The sequence below is a fragment of the Castor canadensis genome, chromosome 6 (assembly GCF_047511655.1).
Source record: "Castor canadensis chromosome 6, mCasCan1.hap1v2, whole genome shotgun sequence".
NCBI classification, from domain to species: Eukaryota; Metazoa; Chordata; class Mammalia; order Rodentia; family Castoridae; genus Castor; species Castor canadensis.
The window spans coordinates 592,172-612,932 of record NC_133391.1 but is presented as its reverse complement, the minus strand read 5'-3'; the positions used below and the strand labels follow the sequence as shown (position 1 = coordinate 612,932).

At 62.3% G+C, this 20,761-nt stretch overlaps 2 protein-coding genes across 8 annotated transcripts; one reads left to right on the top strand and one right to left on the bottom strand.

Moving 5' to 3' along the window:
- On the bottom strand, nucleotides 1-10,406 carry Cyp2w1 (cytochrome P450 family 2 subfamily W member 1). Of its 7 annotated transcripts, XM_074075419.1 has the most exons (9): nucleotides 7,104-7,358; nucleotides 5,721-5,883; nucleotides 5,344-5,493; nucleotides 5,117-5,274; nucleotides 3,631-3,804; nucleotides 3,261-3,399; nucleotides 2,970-3,154; nucleotides 2,581-2,722; nucleotides 1-2,495 (listed from the first exon to the last, which is right to left on the bottom strand). In XM_074075419.1, the coding sequence occupies exons 1-9, from the start codon at nucleotides 7,278-7,280 to the stop codon at nucleotides 2,308-2,310; spliced, it is 1,476 nt and encodes a 491-aa protein (XP_073931520.1). In that variant the 5' UTR covers nucleotides 7,281-7,358; the 3' UTR covers nucleotides 1-2,307. The 7 variants fall into 7 exon arrangements, with proteins under 7 accessions (XP_073931520.1, XP_073931518.1, XP_073931517.1 ...); XM_074075417.1 differs by having other exon boundaries at nucleotides 5,117-5,493; nucleotides 6,240-7,228; XM_074075416.1 differs by having other exon boundaries at nucleotides 2,581-3,154; nucleotides 6,240-7,228.
- Cox19 (cytochrome c oxidase assembly factor COX19) lies at nucleotides 10,307-14,332 on the top strand. Its single transcript, XM_074075458.1, has 3 exons — nucleotides 10,307-10,435; nucleotides 11,899-12,014; nucleotides 13,290-14,332. The coding sequence occupies exons 1-3, from the start codon at nucleotides 10,354-10,356 to the stop codon at nucleotides 13,368-13,370; spliced, it is 279 nt and encodes a 92-aa protein (XP_073931559.1). The 5' UTR covers nucleotides 10,307-10,353; the 3' UTR covers nucleotides 13,371-14,332.
- Nucleotides 14,333-20,761: the final 6,429 nt, after the last annotated feature.

Genomic DNA, 20,761 nt, shown 5'->3' with positions numbered 1-20,761 from the left:
TGACGCTGTTTGTGACATTTCAGAAGCTTCATGGCCAAAGGTCAGAAAGGAGGGGATAGGGGAGGGGGGTCAGGTCTTCCAGCCGAGATGGCCGCCCAGTACGGGCAGCGTCGCAAGCTGGACAGATGGCTCAAGTGGTAGAGCACCTGCCTAGCAAATGTGAGGCCCCGAGTTCAAACCCCAGCACCACCACCCAAAGAAAAGAGAAACCCGCAGACCACAGGACTCCCCGCTCCACACCGCAGGACGGGACGCCCTGGCTGCTCCAGGCCCTGTGCACTGACCATCCCACCTGGGGCCCTGTCCTCTCTGGGGCCACCGTTCCTCATGTCCAGCCGCCCAGGGCTGCCGTCATCTGGCGCCACGCCGGCGCTGGCCGTGGCCCTGCCCTCGCATCCCCTGGCCGTGCATCCCCCGGCGGCTCCCGAGGGCTGTGCCAGCTGCAGGCAGGTCACACCCCAGCTTCGTCCTCTGTCCACGGGCGCCCCGTAACCCCCATTTGCAGCAGACCAGGGATTGTCCCCCTGCCACCAAAGCCCACACGCGGGTTCCCCTGGACAGCTGGGCAGACCCCAGCATCTGGCATTTCTGGATTTCAGAGAAGCAAAGTCACCCATCAGGCCAGAGTGACCCAGGCTGGAGCCTGTGACCGATCCTCGGGCCAGTGGAAGGTGGGGGGCTGAGGCTGGGGCCACCGGGAGGCTGGGACCCTCTTGCAAGTTCCAGTGTCCACATTGTCACAGCATTCAGTGTGGTCCAAGGTGTCCATCTTTGCTCATCTGAGGCTCCCCAGTGTGGGGCTGGGGTGTGTTCCTCCTTCCGGAAGCCCTGTTCATCCCGTGACCCCCGCCAGCGCCAGACGGCAGACTCGACACCCTGGTGGCCTTGGGACGCAGGCTCGTCACAGAAGCCACCTGTGTGCCGCTCAGGTCGCGTCTGCCACCCTCTCTTCGACGCCAGCCTCAGGTCAGGGGCAGGACCAGCCTCCTTCGCTTGTCACAGCCTGCCCGGGCTGTCCCCGAGTCCAGCCCGCCTGGCTCCTGGTACAGTGGCCTGAGCAGAACTGGTTAGAGGGTGGCCGGGTGCAGCACGGGTCCCCAGGTGAGTGGAGGTTCCGGCACACGAGCCACACGTCGAGTCCCACAGAGCCTGGGGGCGTCTCAGCACCATCGGGGCCGCATGGGGTCACTTGGCTCCTGTCCCCCAGCTGTGCACCCTGGGGACAACAGAGCTCCCACAAGACAGCTGGTCCTCTTAGCTGTGTCATGGGTGTGACGGACCCGGGGCCTTCTTTCCCACGGGGCACCTGCGGCTCTAGCCCTGGGGAGGTCAGCAGTGACCTTCCTGGGGTCAGAGCATCTCCTCCAGGAGCCGGCCCTTCCTTTGTGTGCATGGCCTGGTCCCATGCTGACCCCTAAAACTCTTGGCATCTCGGTGTGGGGTACCCTGATCCTGCATCCCCATGTGAGGCTCACTGGACCTGCATGTGTCATGACCCATTTCACAGATGGGTAAACTGAGGCCCAGGGTGGGAGAGATCTGCTCGGGGTCCCCAGCACATTTGTGGTGGGAGGACTCGGGCTTCAGTGCCCATCTCTGGGGATGAGTGTGACCAACCCTCGAGGAACCCACTGGCCAGGGGAACGAGAGCAGTGCTTTGCTTGAGGCACGGTCCCCTAGGAGCTCCAAGAGTGACCAGTGAGATCTACAGGCCTGGCCAGCACGGGGAGTGTTTGCAACCACTGGCCTGGGGCTGATCTATGAGAGATGTCACCCCAAAACCACAGGTGTCGGTGTGAACGGGCCTAGTGGACCCTGCCCTGCTGGGCAGCTGGATTGATCAAGTGCCATGGGGTGGGTAACTGGGAGGAGAAGGGACCCACAGGACCTGTTGGTACTCGTGGGGTCTGAGGTGGGGGTGGAGTCCTGGAGAGGACAGTAGCGGGGACAGTGCCCAGGCTGCATTTAGGGGACCCGACTGCCCTGGGGAAGGCGGAGGAGTCCATGGTATTTGGGGTGTAGGAGGCTGGGAAGGGCCTGGGACCTTGAGGACAGACCTGGGTTGGGGCTGTTGGGGTGGTCAGGGGGCTGCCTGTCCTGTCCCTCTGTCCAACCATGGTGCCCGGACGAGGGTCCTGCCTCCACACTGAACAGAGTGGCCCAGCCACACAGTGGACGCTGTCTGCTGGCACACAGCCGGTGGTGGCTGTCACTTGTCCTCAGGGCCATCGCCAGGCCCCCCCGAGCTGGGCAAGGCTGGGGTGCTGGGGCGGGAGGGTGGCTTCTGGTGGGTTGCCGTGGAGCAGCCTAGGACCTGGGCACCGCACGCAGGGCCTGGGCCTGTGGCCGCATAGTGAAGGCCGGGGCGGGCTTGGTGTCCAGGGTGGCCGGGCTGACCCCCTGTGGTGGCAGCAGACGGTACCGCTGCAGGAGGCCAGCGAACAGCAGGAAGAGCTCCGTCCTGGCCAGGCTCTCCCCGACGCAGACTCGGCGGCCTGCGGGGAAAGCAAGGCAGCAGGTGGGTGCCGGGTGCGTGGGGGGCTGGGGGACAGGGGGACCCCGAGGACCCCCCGGCTGGACCTGCAGAGAAAGGCAGGAAGGCCGCCCGCTTCACAAAGCGCCCCTCTGCATCCAGGAAGTGACCCGGGTTGAACTGTCCTGGTGTGTCCCACTGCGTCTTGTCCAGCAGCACCGAGGTCAGCAGGGGGATCACAGGCGTGCCCTGTGGGGGGAGGTCTCAGGCCCCCGGAGCAGGGAGCGGCAGGACACAGAGGGGACCCCAGCATGCAGCAATGACCCTTGGGCAACGGAAGAACCCCTGGGACACAGGGAGGAGAGGCCTCCTGACTGACCCCTTCCCTGATTCCAACGGGGGGACCTGGGCTGTCAGACCCCAGCCCCGAGATGGCCATCGCCGGACTCCAGACCCCCGCCACCCCGAGTGGCAGCGAAGGCTGAGCCGGGCCCACCTTGGGGAGCAGGTAGCCGCCCAGCCGGGTGTCGGCCGCCGTGCAGCGGGGCACGTGGGGCAGGAGTGTGATGAACCGCTGGACTTCGTGCAGCACCGCGCTGGTGTAGGGCAGGGACCGCTGCTCCTCCGGCCGGGGCAGCCGCCCGGGGCCCAGCACACAGTCCAGCTCCTCCTGCACGCGGCCTGTGCCAGAGGATGGGCGCCATAACCGTGGGATCCCCGTCCCATCCGCTCACCTGGGGACCCCGCCCACCGAGGAGAAGGCCACCCAGCCGAGCACTGGGCTCACCCTGCACGTCTGGGTGCCTGGCCATCAGGAGGACGGCCCACTGCAGCGTGGCCGAGGTGGTCTCCGTGCCAGCCATGAGCACGTCCAGCACACAGGCCAGGGCGTTGGCCTCGGCAAACAGGCCCCCGTGGTCGTCCCTCTGTGAGGCAGGCGGACAGGGCTTGGCTGCGGGTCTGGGGTCCGTCCCCTCCCCCGTGGACCGACCCCGGACGGGTGTGGGAAGGACAGGGAGCCAGTGTCCACTGAGTGCCCACCCGTCCACCAGCGCCCCACGCCAGGTGCTGTGAACGCCCCATTTCTCAGGCTCCCAGCATCAAGTCCCCTGGGGCGGGGACACAGGTCCATGCAGACACCCCGCTCTTGCCCACACCTGGCCCTGCTGGATGAGGGCGTCCACATAGCTCCGCACGGGGCCACCCCTGGACAGGGCAGTCCTCCGAGCGTCCAGGACGGACTTCAGGATGACCTGCATCTCCTCGATCTTCTTCAGGACGGGCCGGTGCAGCTGAAGTGTCGTCCCCAGCCGGGGGAAGGTGTTGAACAGCTGGGAAGAGGGTGAGATGGCAGGGTGGGGTGTGACCTGGTCCGGGGCCGGCGCCCCAGGCTCTGGACAGACGTGGTGGGGCAGGGCTGCCGGCGGCCACTGGAGGGCGAGCGGCCAGGTGCACTGGATGCTGTCATCTTGGAGTTCAGGGACCTCGCTGTGCGCAGGAAGGAGCCACCTGACCGTGACACGGCTGGACAGCTTTGTGCAAGTCCAGCTCTGGCCTGTGGCTAAGTTCCTCCTGTCGCTAAAGCAGCAGGGGGACAGACGGCTGCCCTTGGGAGGGGACCCCAGATGGAGCAAGTCATGTCACACGCAGATGCTTGGCTCAGACTGCAGAGCAGAGGTCGTCTGACCAGCCCCAGCGGGTGGTCAATGGACACCAGCTGCCCCAGGACACTTCGAGTCACCAGCAGGAAATCCCACATGGTGCTTGGAGGTGAGGGAAGGTGGCCGACCAGCTGTCCCATGGCCTGGACTTGCTGCGCCGAGCCTGGAGGAAGCCACACGGCCTTTGTCCCCCAGAGAGGACTCTGAGGCCGGATGGGTCAGCCTGGTGCCCATGAGGAACCGTGACAGCTGTGCTCTGGCTACCGTGGGTCAGAAGGTGCTCACCGTGGCCGTGGCCTCATCTGGCAGCCATTCTGGGACAGTGCACCCCTGTCCAGGCTCCAGTAAGTGTGTAATATTCAAACTTTGGGGACTGAAAAGCACAGCCCAGAAAGAGAGGGGACTGGACATCAGAAAGACCGATTTGTAGCTAGGTGTTGGTGCTCACGCCTGTAATCCCAGCTACTCAGGAGGCAGAGATCAGGAGAATTGCAGTTCAAAGCCAGCCCAGGGCAAATAGTTCTTGAGACCCCATCTCAAAAAAGCCATCACAAAAATAGGGCTGGGGGAGTGTCTCAAGGGGTAGTCCCTGAGTTCAAACCCCGGTACCGCAATAAATTAATAAATATAAGAAGGACCAATTTGTGTGCTTGCTGTGATCTGGCTGGGGACAATGACCGTGGGAAGATGCCAGGGTGGGAGGGACCTGAGGGACCTGGGCCGCCTGGTTCCCTATTGCTGACAGCGTGTGGGCAGGATGGGGACCCCCTTTCACCAGATGTCACATTTCCCAGAGAGCTGGCCTGAGGTCACAGGTCAATGATGTCAGCCTTTGACCCATGTCCAGGGCTGCAGGGCTGGGTTGTGGGGGGACAGTGCTTAGGCCCCCCCCCAAAAAAGTCCTGCCCCCTTGTGGACCAGAGCCAGGGTCCCTCTCTCCAGCTTGGCAGGGACACAGCCTGGCAGGGCAGTGACCGCTCACCTGTATACTGGGTGACCCCAAGAGGACCATGACCTCATCGATGAGACCCAGCAAGGACACAAACACGGGGTCCTGGTAGTCGAACCGCCGGCCGAAGAGGAGGGCGAAGGTGATGTTGGAGGGAGCCCAGCCCAGCAGGGCCAGGGGGAAGGGCTGGCCTGGGGAGGGACAGACAGGACTCAGGTGGCGAGGGGTCCCCCGGAGGGGCGTCCCAGCCCCCAACTCACCTCTGTAGCCATCCAGCTGCCCCGAGAGACAGGCGAGCTCCTGCAGAACCATGTCGGCCATGGGCCCCTGTCCCACCCCCAGGCTGTGCAGGGCGCGCACGGTGAACTGGCGGGCGGCCCTCCAGGGCTCCCCCGAGGAGAAGAAGATGCCTGTGGGGGACGCGGGAAGGAGGGGAGGGAGGGGACCGTGAGCCATGAGCACGGGTCCCCTCGGGGCCTGGTGTCCCCCTCCAGGCTCCTCCTGCTCTGCTGGGGATGGCCTGGGTCGGCCTGGCCCCCTCTTGGCCTGTGATCGCCAGACCCTGCTTGCTGGCCTCTGGGGCACCTGGCCTGCACGGGGACACCCTGCCGGACAGAGGACCCCGACGCACACCTACCCCCGCCTCGCTGGATGAGCTGGAAGATGGGGATGGGTGGCCGGTCAGCCAGCTCCTGCCCGCTGCCCACCAGGGCGTCCCTCACTGCCTCATAGCCCGACAGCACCACGGTCTTCTGGCGTCCCAGGTGTACAGTGAACACCGGCCCGTAGCGCTCCGACAGCTGTGGGGGACGGCAGGACTCAGCCGGGCGGCCCCCAGCTCCAGGGGCTCCGGGAGCCCCTCAGCGAGTGTGGGGCAGGCTCGGAGCTGGGGGGGTGCAGGGCAGCACCCCAAAGCCCTGTTCTGGAGGACCCCATGATCCCTCCGGGCCCCTCCAGGGGCAGGGTGTCATTTGTTGCTGGCTACCTATGGCTGTCACTGGGTTTTCTTTTCAGCTGAAACCCCCAGGGCTCTGGGGTTTGAACTCAGGGCCTTCACCTTGAGCCACTCCGCCAGCCCTTTCTTTGTGAAGGGTTTTTGATCTAGGGTCTCGTGAACTATTTGCCTGGGCTGGCTTCGAACTGCGATCCTCCTGACCTCCGCCTCCTGTGTAGCTGGGATTACAGGCGGGAGCACCGGTGCCCGGCATCCCCAGAGGTCTTGAACCCGAGTCCAGGAGGCAGGGTGCCGTACTCTGAAAGCCAAGAGCTGCCTGATGCAGAGTGGATGGGGCCCACTCCACCCCGAGTCCCCAGGCTTCCCTGTGGCCAGCCTCCACCCCATAGCAACAGACAGACAGACAGAAGCAGTGTCCAGTGGCTCTCTGATCAGTTGTGACTCAGAGACCTTTCTCTGCTCCTCTGGCCAACTGAGGACACAGGACAGCAGTGCCCAGCAGAGCTGCCCCCTGAGGCCTTGCCCACCTCCTGCTGCCCCTCTGTCCACATGGTGTCCCTCTCCCTTCCGGTCACCTCCCCACTCAAGGCCACAAGGCTGAGACCCAGAAGAGGAAAGTGTTGCTGTTGGGCTCGCACACACCGGGAGCCAGGGCTGTCCTGCTGTCCGGCTGCTGCCCAGCCACAAGGCCCGCAGCCAGGCGGGGTCCACCCTAGGGAAGGTGGGCAGGGCCACTTCAGCCCTGGGCTGCAGTCCCCACGTACAGGCCTGAGGGAGAGGGGGGACACCAGGTAGCCGTGTGGCCACCTCTGGGTGTGCTGAGTGGACAAGACCTGGGAGCGCTGGCAGGCAGGGTTGCATTCCACAGGTCCCCTAACCACACAGCCCCGGCCACAGGGCAGGACAGCTGCCCACAGGACCTTCGCCCATGGCCCCTCAGAGGGTGGCCCTGAGGGAGCCGTGCACTTGTTCACTGCCAGCTCCCCTTCACCGCCAGAGCCTGCAGGCTGTGCCACCTGCCCCCGGGTGTGGCCCGTCTGTGCTGCGGGTCACTGCCTGACCCACCTCCATCAGCGACCGGTCCTGTTGTGACACCCGAAGCAAGTGCAGGTTCCCCAGGACGGGCAGCGGGCGAGGCCCGGGGGGCCACCTCGGGGCCGGGGAGGGGTCCCGGGCAGAGGCTCGGAGCAGTCGCCAGAGCCCCAAGGCCAGCAGCAGCGCCCACAGGAGAGGCAGGGCCATGTGGACCGCAGGTGACGAGGCCCCACTGTCTGGGGCCCCATCGGCCCTGTGTCTTATAGCGCCGTCCCCAGGGCGTGCCTGCACCCCACCCCACCCCACCCGCCACCCCGAGAATGTGGAGCGAGCGGTTTGCAGGGGACAGCCCAGCGGGCGGCTTAAAGTGACAGGCTGTGTGCAATGTGGGGCCTGCTCTGGGGCAGGGGCCAGGGAGGCGAGGGCCTGGGAACGGCAGGGCCCGGCCTCCAAAGGGTCCACGTCCCCTTGACGTGCACCAAGGCCACACAGCACCTTGACTGTCCTGTCCCTGACTCTGGTCCAGCCAGTCCTGCATGGTCTCCCCATGAGACCAGAGCTTTGGGGGCGTCTCCAAAGGAAGGGGCCCCCTGACTTCCCAGCCACAAGAGTCAGGGCGTCCTCCACGCACTGAACCCTGTCCCCTGCCCATCGGGTGCCTCTCCAATCGGTGTCCAGTGAGGCCACTGACAGCGGGCAGCCCCTGGGACCCCTCACAAGGGCCTTGAACCCCGGGACCTGCAGAGGTGACTGCTGTGCGTCTAGATTGCAAGCTGCCCCAGCTTTCCACCCGTGGGCTTTTGAGGTGGGCCAAGGGACACAGCTGCCCGGGCATGGACAGGGCAGAGAGGGTCGCCAGCTGCCCAGAGAGGCCACCCACAGGCCGCAGCCCAGGCTGGGCAGGCTCGCTCAGCCACAGGTGGCCTGGTTGACAGTCCCCTCTGCCTGCACCCCAGTCCTGACTCACAAACCCTGGTGGACGTGCTGGGGAGGCGGCACCGCCGCGCTGAGAACAAGCTGGGGGTTGGACGAGGGGGACAGGGGACAGTTGTTGGCACCAGAAGTGGCTGGGCCTGCTTCCCACTGCCTGCCCCGACATGACGCAGCTGGAGCTCTGTCCCCCTGTAGGGCCCCCGGATACGGTCCACGCCTTCCCCGCAGAGCTGCAGCGTGGAGGGAGGTCAAGGCCCTTCCCTGCCCCCGCCACACACCTGCAGCCTCCTGCGTCCCCTGCACTGCCTGGGGCCAGACGGGTGGCCGCCTGGGGACCGTGTGCCCACCACGCTGGACATCCGAGTCACCTTATGAGGACTGGTACAAAGGCTGGGTACCATGCATCCAGGGGAGCTCATGACTTCAGGGAGCATTTATTGAGCTCCTGCTATGTGCCAGCCTCCACCAGGGGACAGCGCTTCAGATGACCAAATGACCGTTAGTTTGACACTGAAAATGTGTCTCGGCATGGTGGGGACATCACCAAGCTGAGCTGGCAGGGGAATGACTCGTCATAGAGGACATGGGGGTCTGCGTTGTGACCTGCCTGGTGCTTGGGGATGGCTGTGTGCAGGGGCTACCGTGGGGAGATCTGGGCAGGTCCGGAGGGGACGGGGAAGGGGGTGTGGACAGTTCTTATGTCCGGCCACAGCAAAGGACACAGTTTACTTCACAGCTCTGCAGGCCAGGACCCGCGGTGGGGGACAGAACCTGCTTCGCACTTCACCCAGCACCTGGTGTGGCCGCAACCCTGGCCTGTGGACGTCTCCCTGGTCTCTGCTGCTTTTTGTTTGGTTGGCTCAAGAAAGCATCTTGCCATGTACCCCAGGCTGGCCTTGAACTTGTGATCGTCCTGCCTCATCCCCTGAGTGCTGAGATTACAGCTATGCCCTACTGCACCTGGTTATGCCTCCAGATGGGCCTCACATGTCCCTTCTTTCTGCATCTTGTCCTTTCCTTGGGACACTGGTCATTGGATTCAGACTCCACCTCATTCCATGATGGGCTCATTTGGAGACCCCCACCTCAGTTTCAACTGCAAGGACCCTATTTCCAAGTTAGATGGACACCCGGTAAGGGAGCCCACTAAGGGGTCACTCATCCTGTGTCCTTCCAGAGGCCAAAAATCACACCCCATTCTCCATGTGCCTTTGTTGGCTTTTTTTTTTTTTTTTTGATGGGACTGGAATTTGAACTTGTGGCTTTGCACTTGCAAAGCAGCTCTGCAGCTTTGCAATAGTTCTGCAGATCCTCATCTCCAAAGTAACCGGCACGAAACAGGCTTGGAGGAGCGGCTCAAGTGCAGAGCTCCTGCTTTGCAAGTGCGAAGCCCCAAGTTCAAATCCCAGTCCCGTCTGAAGAGAGTGCAGCAATCATTTCAGCCAAGGTCAGAGGGCGAGAGCTGCCATCCTTCAGGGACAAGCAAGCTACTCGTCAGCAGGCGTTTGTCTCGGGCCCCTGCGGCTGATTCTCTGTGACGCACCCCAAGTGGCCATTCCACCCCACTTCTCGTCCCTGTGAACCTCAAATAGAAGTGGCCCTGCTAATGAGTGGGAGCCATTTGCAAGCCCAGCCCCTGGGGACCCCTCCTGCTGGCCGGGCGACCGGGTGTCCACGGAGTTGAGTGGACAGGGCTGGCGCGGGGGACAAAAGCCCGGAAACGCATTAATGAGTAACCCCGAGCGTGGCCGTCTGCGAGCGAGGTGCGGCGTTCCCTGTGCTGTTCTTAGTGGGCTCAGAGCCCCGCACGTGGGGTTTTGCAGCAAACTCGGGCTTCGGGGCTGAGGTCCCTGCTCCTGGCGGTGTGTGGACATTGGTGCCAGCTCTGGCCGGCCAGCGGGAGGAGGCGCAGGCCCGGGTGGACTGGGAGTCCAGGGCCAGGCCTCGGCAGCCGGCCACACTGGAGGAGGTTGTGGCTGGAGGTGGGATGAACCACGCACAGAGCCTCGGGGTGGACAGTGACCCGCCTCCTCCACCACCCAGAGGAGGGCAGGTGGCCCAGGGTACAGGGGGCGGCGGGGGCGGGGCCGGGGCAGCGGGATAGGAGCCCGAGGGCGGGGCCATGGCGACGGGGGCGGAGTCATCTGGGCGGGGCGGGGCGGGGGACTGGGGCGGGGGCGTGGCCATGGCGGGGAGGGGAGGGGAGGGGAGGGGGAGGGGGAGGTTGAGGGGGGAGGGGGGAACGGACCGGCCGCTCGACCTGCTCGGCGCTCCGCGCAGCCTACTCGGCGCTCAGCAGTTCGCACTGCGTCCGCTGCTCGTCGCACCCGCTGCTCCCGCCGCCGCCATGTCGACCGCCATGAACTTCGGGACCAAGAGCTTCCAGCCGCGGCCCCCGGACAAAGGCAGCTTCCCGCTGGACCACTTCGGTGAGGGCGGAAGAGCCGCGGACAGGATCGCTGTCCGCGGACGGCGCGCCTGGTGTTGGGGCCAGACTAGGGCGGGGCCTGGGGCGGTAGAGGGACGTGAGGGGCGGGGCCTGGGGCGGTAGAGGGACGTGAGGGGCGGGGCCTGGGGCGGTAGAGGGACGTGAGGGGCGGGGCTTGGGGCGGTAGAGGGACGTGAGGGGCGGGGCCTGGGGCGGTAGAGGGCGGGGCTTACAGGGCCTGAGGGGCGGGGCCTGGGCAGGTAGAGTGACTTCTGGGGCAGGGCTTATAGGGCACTGGAGTGCTGGATCTGGGGGCACAGGCAGGGAAACTGAGGCTCACCCACCCTCACAGATTGAGGTCAGCTGCCTGACATGGACCCTCCAAGTGAGGGTGACAGGAGGGGCCGGGGCCGTGATGTAATAAGGACAGTGACACCAACACCTGTACTGGGACTGCGAAGGCACAGGAGCCACTTATGTTCCTGAGTGAATAATGCTCCTGTTCCTCAGTGAATGCTGTGCAAGAAGATCCTGCCGTTTGTCTGTCACGTATCTATCATCTGTCTATCTGTGTATCTCAGTTATGTCCCTAGCTTCTACCAGCTAGCTATATATCATCTGTCAATCATCCATCACCTGTCTGTCATATGTCTATCATCTATAAATCTGTCATGGATCCATCTGTCTGTATCAGCCATCCGTCACCTAATCAGTCTTTTATTTTTGGAGCGCTGGGTTTGCACCTGAGCCCTGCTCCTGCTAAACAGGTGCTGTCCCCGTGACCCGCACTGGGGCCTCAGGAGATGTGACAGCTGTGCAGCCAGGGTTTCTGCACCTGAGGCTTCAGTGGTTCCTCAGTGGTGACTTGCAAAGCAGAGAAACGCTGCCCGTCTCCGGTGTTGTGGGTAGACTTTCAGGTTGGGTGAGCCTCTGTGGAAATCAGGAAGATTTATGGGCTGATGGCCCAAGCAGCAAGTAGAGCGCCTGCCTAGCAAGTGCGAGGCCCCGAGCTCAAACCCCAGGGCCGCCAAAAAATAGTATTTATAGGTTGCTTCCTTCCCGACATCTTACTAGGAACCTGCCGTCGGCTCCCCACCTTCCCCGGCCACCTCAGTCCACAATGTGGACTTTCCCTGTACTAGGTTTTTGTACTTGTGTTTTTTGGTGGGACTGAGGTTTTGAGCTCAGGGCTTCACACTTGCAAAGCAGGCCTCTACCGCTCGAGCCAGGCCACCAGTCCATTCTGCACTGGTTATTTTGGGACGAGGTCCCACCATCTATTTGCCCGGAGCCTCAATCCTTCTGATCGCAGCCTCCCAAGTAGCTGGGATCACAGGCGTGAGCACTGGCGCCCAGCAAAGGAAACAAGTTTTGAAATCACAGTAGCTGTGTTCTCAAGGCTGCTGCATTTGCAGGTCACATTTTCACTTTGAAAGCATGACACTGTTTTCCTTTTCATTCTAGGTGAATGTAAAAGCTTTAAGGAGAAGTTCGTGAAGTGTCTCCGTGACAATAATTTTGAAAATGCTTTGTGCAGAAATGAGTCAAAAGAGTATTTGGAGTGCAGGATGGAGAGGCAAGTTCAGGCTGTCCGTCAGCCAGCATGTGCACCGTGTGTTTGCTCTACTTAACGCTGTGTGGAATGTGACAGGCTACTTAAATGACAGTGACGGTGGTCGGTTTTGCCTGTCTTACCAGAGTTTACTTCTGAAAAAAAACCCGATCCACGGCTCTTCTGAAAGTAATCCTTAATGTGAAAAGCCGGTAGCCTTGCCTGCACAGTGGCCGGCCAGCCTGCCTTTTGGTTATTTTGTCAGCTGTCTGCTGACAGGTTGACATTAACGGCCACCCGAGCCCCCTTCTACTCTGCCTGACGCCCTCGTGCACAGGTGCACCAGGGTTTTCACTTGGGACTTGAGGTGCTGGGTTCTGGCAGTGAGGACCTCCTTTGAGCCTCGTCCCACCTCCGCAGAGCTTACTGGGGGTCTTGAATCTGTCCCAGGGCCACCATGAGTCCAACCCCTGCTGGACTGTTGAAACTAGCGCATCTGTAGAAGAATGGCACATTTCTTGTCGGCTGAGGGAGTCTCCGCCTGTCCCAAGCCCAGCCCCTGGGTCACTCACGCACAGACCTGCAGCCGCTCCCGCCTGGGCTGCTTCCCGGGCGTGGCTGCCTTGGGATCCCCGGGAAAGGAGGGTCCTGACCTGTCTGGACTTGTCCCTGGGGGTGAGGTGCCGCCAGGCCACCATGCCCATGCATCTGTGTTGCACTGATCCTCGGGGACATTGGGAGGAAAGGCACGGGTGACTTCGGGCGAGTTTCGGGGGCTGTGTTTCTGACAGGTTTATTCTGGCTGTGGAATATTAGTTGGTTGGTTGTTAAAGTCAGGATCGATGTGACTCTCCTTGACCACGCAGGCCGGGATTGCACATGCCTGCTGTACGTGCGTGTGTGCGTCTTAACTTCTTTCCTTCTTCCTTCTGTGCTGACGCCCCACGCATTCTTCTTCTCCTCCTTACTTTCATCTGTCTTTTTTTTTTTTTTTGGAAGCACTGGGATTTGAACTCAGAGCCTCACTTTTGCTAAGCAGGTGCTCTACCACTTGAGCCACTCCACCAGCCCTTTTTCTGATGGGTTTTTTTGAAGATAGGGTATTGGGAACTATTTGCCCTGGGTTGGCTTCAAACTGCCATCCTCCTGTTCTCTGCCTCCTGGGTAGCTGGGATTACAGGCGTGAGCCATGGCACTGGCTAGGTCCACTTTTCTAGGGTGTAGAGTGTGGTGCCTGGAGCCCCAGTGTAGGGGTCTCCTGCTCTCCCGCTCCACCATGACAGCTTCTGTGTCTTCTAGGCAGCTCATGGCACAGGAGCCACTGGAAAAGCTGGGGTTTAGAGATTTGATGGCTGGAAAGTCGGAGTCAAAGAGTCAGTCTTGAGAAGAGGACGTCGAGGGCTGCATCCATCCTGGACTGCCGATGCCAGGGTGGCGCCTGCCTGCGGATCCCCTTGGCGGGACTCGCTCTTCTCCAGATGCTCCAAGCCTTCTTCAGACGCTATCCTTTCAGACCCCATTCTCCCTCGGGGTGGCTGTTCCTCACACCGTGTGTCACAGGGTCCCGGGGCCAGGCCAGGAGGCAGAACGCCAGAGTGAGTCCTGAGTGTGCCACCGCTCGGCACACGCGCTCCTGCTGTAGGACGCGGTGTTCCCCACACACAGGGGCCATCGGGGCAGCTGCTCCCAGGCAGTGCCCCTCCGCACAGGTGCCTGCCGGCCCTCCCCACCCACGGTTTTCACTTCTTTTGGGACAGGGTCTCACTGTGGAGCCCAGGCTGGCCTTGAACTCGCGATCCTCTGCCTCGGCCTCCTGAGCGCAGGGGTGACAGGTGTGGCCTCCGCCCCCCCATCTCCCTTTTTCCTTAAATGAAGCTGGAGTGCGATACGGGAAGTGGGATTCTTTCTCTGTTGGCGGCGAGCGCCTGCAGCTGACTGGGACCGGGCTGCGTTTGTAGGTGCTCAGTTTCCGTGCTTCCTCTGCATGCCTTGCACAACTTTTGGAAGCGTCAAACCACCTTGAAATAAAACGTGGTAAAGTGGTTGCTTCTCCTCTGGCGATGGCGCGGGCGAGGGTCCCAGTGGACCCCAGGAAGGGAGTGCGGCCCGCGGCTCCCCATGGGGGACGTGGGAACCCGTGGCCTGTCCTCCTGCCAAAGCTTCCCGGGTGATTTTTGTCGTCCTCCATCAGTCATAAGGACACACTTCACCAGGGTTGGCCGTGCAGGTCTGTAATCCCAGCACTTGGGAGGCTGAGTCAGGATCATGAGTTCGAGGCCAGCCTGGTCTACATAGCGAGACCTTGTCAACAAAGCAGTAAATAAACGCCACCCGGCACATCTCCCAGCTGTTCTGTGTTGCGTGAATCTGGAGGGTGGGAGGCGTCCGTGGTCACAGCCCAGGGCCTGTGGTCCCCTTCCCAGAAAGGCAGTGACTGACCTGGAGGCCGGCAGAGCCCGTCCAGCCCCAGGACGGAAGCTGGACCTGCCCTCGGCCTCATTCACGTGGGTCGTGTCGTGGGGGAGCCAGGGCGCTGTGGCTGGATCCCCGGCCCCACGCCGGCCCCATCCATTTGCCTGCAACAGCAGAGCAACCTCAGTGGCCATGTCCCCCTGTCCCTTCCTGTCCCAGCACTGGTGACCACTGTCCATGGACGGCAGCATGGAGGTGAGGCCACTGAGTCCTCCAGGAGGCTGGGGGGATCTGCTCCAGCCAGCCTTGGCCAACTCCAGACACCCCATGGTCCTTGGGGTGGCCTGTCCTCTGTCTTCATCTGATGGGGGGTGGGGAAGGTGTCCTCACCTCGCTGACCCTTGTTCCCATGCTAACCTCTCTCCCTGACCCGCGAGCCCCCAGGTGACCCGTCTCCAGATCCTCCTCTGACCCTAGCTGTTCCCACAGGGGGTGCCGTGTCCTCAGTCCAAGGGTTAGGACGAGGACAGCTGGGGGACATTCTGACCCCCACATGTCCCCAGGTGTTAAGGACTGCAGTGATTCTCAAGGTGGCACCTGAGAAACCGTGGCCTTCCCCAGGCCACCGCTGCAGGAGACACGACTCAGCACTGACCTCAACTGTGCTGCAGATCACACAGGAGGATCCCAGTTCTGGGGTGGACAGAGCCCAGGGCCTCCCGGGTGCCAGGCGGGCTCTACCACGCTGGCCACAGCCCTTTCGTTTGTGTTTTGTTTTTGAGACAGGGTCTCGATGACTTTACCCAGGCTGACCTTGAACCCGTGATCCTCCTGCCTCTGAGAAGCTGGGATTACAGGTGTGCATCACCATGACCCGCTCAGGACCAAGTTTTAAATCCAAATTTATCTGAAATCTTTGATGCTGCTTTTCGCTGGCAAATGACGAAAAGAACAGTTATGTACTTAACAGGCAGGACGGGAAGTTTAAACTGTCCCCCGCCGTCTCGGTCCCCGTGTGGCAGCAGCCGCACGCATTCTAACGTACCAGACACAGAGAGGTGCCTGGGACCTTGGGAAGGAACTGTTTGTGGCTCTTTCTTCCTTGTATTTTTATGACTATATTTTATCACGGGCATGCATCATTTTTATAGGAACAATAAAACCATTACTTTAAAGAAAGTCACTGCCAGGCGTTGTAATTTTTTGTCCTCTGTAAATTTGTGCCTGTGGTGACTTCCTCCTGCCGCTGAGTCTCGCCGGGCGGTTTCTTTCTCCTGGTGAGCATGGTGGCTCCGGTGGCATTGGGATGCCATGTGTCCCAGTGGAGGGGCAGGCCTGCTGCCGCTGAGTGACAGTGTGCTGCTTGGACGGGAGGGGACAAGCTCGTGTCCCCGAGGACGTCTGTCAGATCTCGCTTCCCCCCACACACGGGCCCTGGACGAGGGCGTGTGGCCTTCACCCTCTGCCAGAGGCTGGAGCTGGACTGGCCACCCAATGGGCCTCTCCTGGTCCACGCGCCCTCCATGTGTCTCCCGGGAATCTGTCCCGGCATGTGTGTGACCTCACCCGCCTTGTGTCCACATGGACAGCACTGGGGTTTGAACTCGGGCAGGAGCTCTACCACTTGAGCCCCCCCACCAGCTCTTTTCTGTGATGGGTTTTTTTGAGATAGGGTCTCATGAACTATTTGCCCGGGGGTGGCCTCGAACCGTGATCCTCCTGATCGCTGCCTCCTGAGCAGCTGGGATTACAGGCGGGAGCACTGGCGCCCAGCACCACATGGACTCTTTTAGTGACATTGGTCACAATATGGGCAAGAAAGCAGGGGTTTCGTTATCGCGAGAGACATTAAAGAACTTTCTGTGAAGCCACCAAGCAGGTGACTCACAATACCGTGAACAAAACTGCGAGAGTCCCCGTCTCTTCAGAGGAGTGAAATCAAATGTGACAGGTCACCGAGTGCCACGGAGCTGAGTGCCACCCGGTGCAGGTGCCAGGCAGTCACCTGGCCCCCTGGCTGTTCCAGTCTCATTTGGGACGAGACACATCACAGAACTGCTGCCAGCACGCTCTGTGAGCCGGGCAAAGGCTCTCGGAAGCTCAAAATGGTCACCTCTCTTCGCAGGGCCTGGGGTACAGCGCCCGGGCCGAGGGGAGGTGTGGGCAGTGCGTGGTCACCGTCCACCTGAGTGGAGGAGGCCCGGTGCAGGCAGCCGCACGGATTCTGCCTCCGGTTGTCACCAGTGCCTTCTGACGACTCGGACCGAGTGGAAAATCAGTGCTGAGGACGAGGTCCTGCCCCGCACACCCACGTGAGCCACGCGTGTCGGTGGCCCCGGGGACTGGGCGGTCCCTGCGCCCGAGCAGCAGGTGCACTTGGGGGGCTGCACACGGCCTCCTGTTTGTTCCCACGGAATCCACAACAGCCACCACGAAGCCCAGGCCACGCAGAGCCACTGCCACCAGCGGGCTCAGCGAGGGACGTCCGTGGGGTACGAAGAAACCAGTGCGAGCTGCAGGCGGGGACAGGGGTTCCCACCCTCCGTTCCGCTCAGCACCTGTCACACGGGGGACCGTGGTCTTCTCTGAGTGGCCCCTCGCCGTGCCTCCCCGAGCGGGGCCAGGGCGCCCTGCGCCTGCCGACTTGGTTTGAAGGCCCGGGGTGACAGGCGGCAGTGGCTCTGGTCCCTGCCTTTGCAGCGCAGGCCTCCTCCCGGCTGCCAGGTCAGGTTGGGCCTCCCGCCCCTGCCTCGCTGGCGCTCGCACCGCACCCTCTTGTGGGCCAGAGGGGAGCCCTCGCCGGGTACAAAGGACAGGGACGCAGGGGCCCCATGTGGGGGGGCAGCCGGGAAGCTGCCATGCCCAGGAACCGCCCGCGAGGCCCGGCCGGGGCGGGAAGTCACCGCAAGCCCCACCCTACACGTCCCACGGGGGCGCAGGGCACCGCAGGGCCGTCACCGTGATGCAGCTGCGTGCATGCCACAGCCTCTCAGCTCAGGGACTGTCACCAGCGACTCCTGGACAGCCGGGTTGGGGTGCAGAGAGAGGGGCCCGGCTGCTGCAGTCACTGGGGGTGACTGTGGGTGAGGCTGAGGGACAGGCCCGTGTCCAGAGGTCTCACTCCAGACCCTCTGTGCGGAAACCCCCGTCCCCCGACGCCTCAGCACATACCAAACCCAAGAGTCAGTGGACGTCAGCTGAGGCCGCTGTCACCCTCCAGCAGGTTCCCTTGATGGTGTGTGGCCGGTGCTGGGAGGGGACACCCCCGGCACAGGAGGGCAAGCCCGCTGGACGCTGGGAGCTGTGCTGACTTTGGGGCCCGGTGTCGGCCGAGGCCAGGCGATTGGGGCCGGGAGGGAGAGGATTCCTGCTCACCGCCAGCCCTCGCCTGGGGAAGCTGAGCCATGGTGGCCTGTCGCCCCCTGCTGGACAGTAGCAGCACTGAAGCCCCCCGGAGCGTTACACAGGGGGACCAAGGTCCGGTGTCTTTGTTATGGAGTCCGCAGAAGTCAATTTCCTGAGGTTTCACCAAATTGCCTGTAATCCTCAAATCTGCTGCTCAGACCAGGGAAGGAAGAGGGGCTCCCAGAATCCCATTGTGAGCCTGGAGTCCCCACCAGGAGGACTGGGAATCCAGTGCCAGGCCACCTTGCCCTGCAGGGCCCCGTGTCCCCGTGAGGGTGACTGCCTGGGGCAGCCCGAGCCATGACCCGGGAAGCAGGTCACCAGCTACAAGGTTGAGAGTGAGGACATGTCTGGGGCCGGGGTGTCAGGCCAGGCTCACTCCTTTTGTCCTCCTGTCCGCCCTGGGGGGGGTGACAGACACCACTGCTAGTTGGGAAACCCAGCCCACTAAGCAGCCCCTGGCCAAGGGGGGTACATCCCTGCCTGTCACTTTTGGGAGGAATCCAGAGGGACCCCTTCGGAGGGGACTTGAGGGTGTGCATTACCCCTGGATGTGAGGCCCAGCCACCTTTGCTCCAGGACAGGTGTTCTGTGGCTGCTGTCCTTGCCTTTGGGCCGTGGGAGGGGTGGTGGCATCAGGAGACCTCTCCGTCCTCAAGCTCCTGAGGCGAAAACCCTTGGGCAGGGGCGGGGAGGAGCTGGCTGGGGACGGCGGGCCTCAAGCAGGAAGTGCCCCGGGAAGCAGCTGCTGGAGAGTCTCTGCCCTTTCGTAGCTGTCCTCACCTGAACTTGACCTCCTGGGCAGCCCTCTGGCGCGCTGGCCCAAACCCCAGCTCAGGCCCTGGCCAGGGTCAGCAGGGAGAGGCTGTGGCAGAGGGGGACGGCCACAACTACAGCCCTGTGGTGGCCAAGGGGGGTCAGACACCACTGCTAGCTGGGAAACCCAGCCCACTAAGCAGAACATCCGGTCCTGGCTCTGTGCTCTCCAGCCCATGTCTGGGGCAGGGGACGAAGGTCAGTGTGGTTCTGGGAGCTTGGCCCTTTCTCTCCTCCCTCCCTAGGGTGAGGCCGGAGCTAATTCAATAGAAAATCCAGTGCCTGACTTTTGCTCCCGAGAACCCCAAAAACTGAGAGCCTGGGAACAAGCCCTACCCTGTCCCCTGAACCTCCAGCCCCTGTGATTCTGAGACCACGTGTCCAGCTCAGGGTTCAGCCCCCAGGAGGCCCCTGGCCAGGCAGGCTGCCTCTGTCCTGGGTCTTGTCTGTCACCTGCTGCCCCCTAGAGGATAGGGACAGCCCTGTTAGGGACCTCACAGGGCCTGGGCACATGGCAGGTGATCGGACAAGGTCCAGAATGAGCAGAGGAATCTACACATCTGCCGAGCTGGAAGGAGGGTGGCCAGGCGGGCTCCAGGCTGCCCTCCGCGGAGCTACAGCTTTTTCAAGGGGCACATGCAGGTTTTCCTGGTCTTGAGGGAAAGGAAATGACTTAAGGCTTCAGGGCTCCCTGCCCCAGAGCAAATGTCCCTTCCCTCCAGGGATGGCATCCATGCCAGAAGCCCGTTGTGGGGGCACTGGCTGCCCTCCAGGTCCCACCTTCATCTCTCAGCAATCTCAGTCTCCATCCTGACAGGAGTCTGGCCTTCAGCCCAGCCAACCTCCTCCCAGGCTGGACTGGGGAGTCTCTGTCCAGTAACTGCCATCCCCCAAGGGACTCTGAGGACAGGCCACCTCTTGTACAAATCCTGACGCTCAGGGTGGAGGTCACTCTCCTCATCTGAAGCCTCCGCCTACCTTGGCAGTCAGGGGGGCTTCAAGGAGGAGGTGGCCACTGGGGAGGGCATCCTCAGGAGTCCTGGCCTCACGTGGCTTGTGAGAGACCAGTTCCCAGTCAAAGCTGCTTTTAGACTCACTGGGCACAAACTCCTGTGCTCAGGGGACACTGCTGAGCCTTCAGGGTGTGCAATACCCCTGGATCAGAGGCCCATGGTCTGCCCAGCATGGCCAAGAGGTCTTGTCGGGCCCCCGCCCAGGCCTGGGAACTGGGATGGGGGACTTTGGTCAGAACCTGCAGGCTTCGGCCGGTAGGTCACAGGGGTTCCAGGCAGAGTGAGCTCACAGGCCAGCAGGGCTTCCTGGACAAGCCACCTGCCCACCTGGCGCCCTCCCCAGCCCCTGCAGCCCTCGAGCTGCCTGTGGCCAGTGCTGGTCTGGGTGTGGCCACCCAGGGCCAGGCTGTACCTTTGGGATCCCACACCTCTGGTCCGTGCGCACACGACCCTGTCTGTAATCGTCACCGCCTCCTGCCTCCCAGTCCGGGTCCAGGGGAAGACAGGGAAGGCTGACCACCCCCGAGGCTGCCCGGCACACAACATCACCAAGTAGGAGTTTGTCCCTGCACACGCTGGCCCCTCTGGCTGCAGCTCTGGTCTGCTGGACACCTGTGTGTCCTCGGAGGCCTCGCTGTGGCCTTCCTGCCCCTCTCCTGAACGATTTGTTCTCTTTGTGGTCTGGATATCTCTGTTCTGTAGGGTTGCATCTCTGTTTTAGTGTTTCTTGTTTGCCCCAGTCCTGAGCCGTGTGTGGCCTGGGCAAGTGCCTCAGTTTCCCCAAGTCTAAACGGTGGCCAAATGAGAAAATGCACACCCGGGTATTTTCCCTGATGTCCAGTGCCAGCCTCCCTCTGTGTCATCCTCCAAGCTCGTGCCGTGTGGCAGTTTCCGAGCCTGGCACAAGGCCCAGACAAGGAAATGCCACCTGTCCTCACCCAAAAAAGGCTCAGTGGATTGTGGAAGGAAGACCTGCGGTCAGTGAAAGGGGCAGAGCACACGATGTCACAGGACCCTCAGAGGTGCAAGATTGGCAACCTGGTGTGGACAAGGGCGTGAGTGAGGGAGCAGGTGCCACCTAAGCAGAGGACCGCCGGGCATGGTCTGGTCACATCGCAAACATCCCATC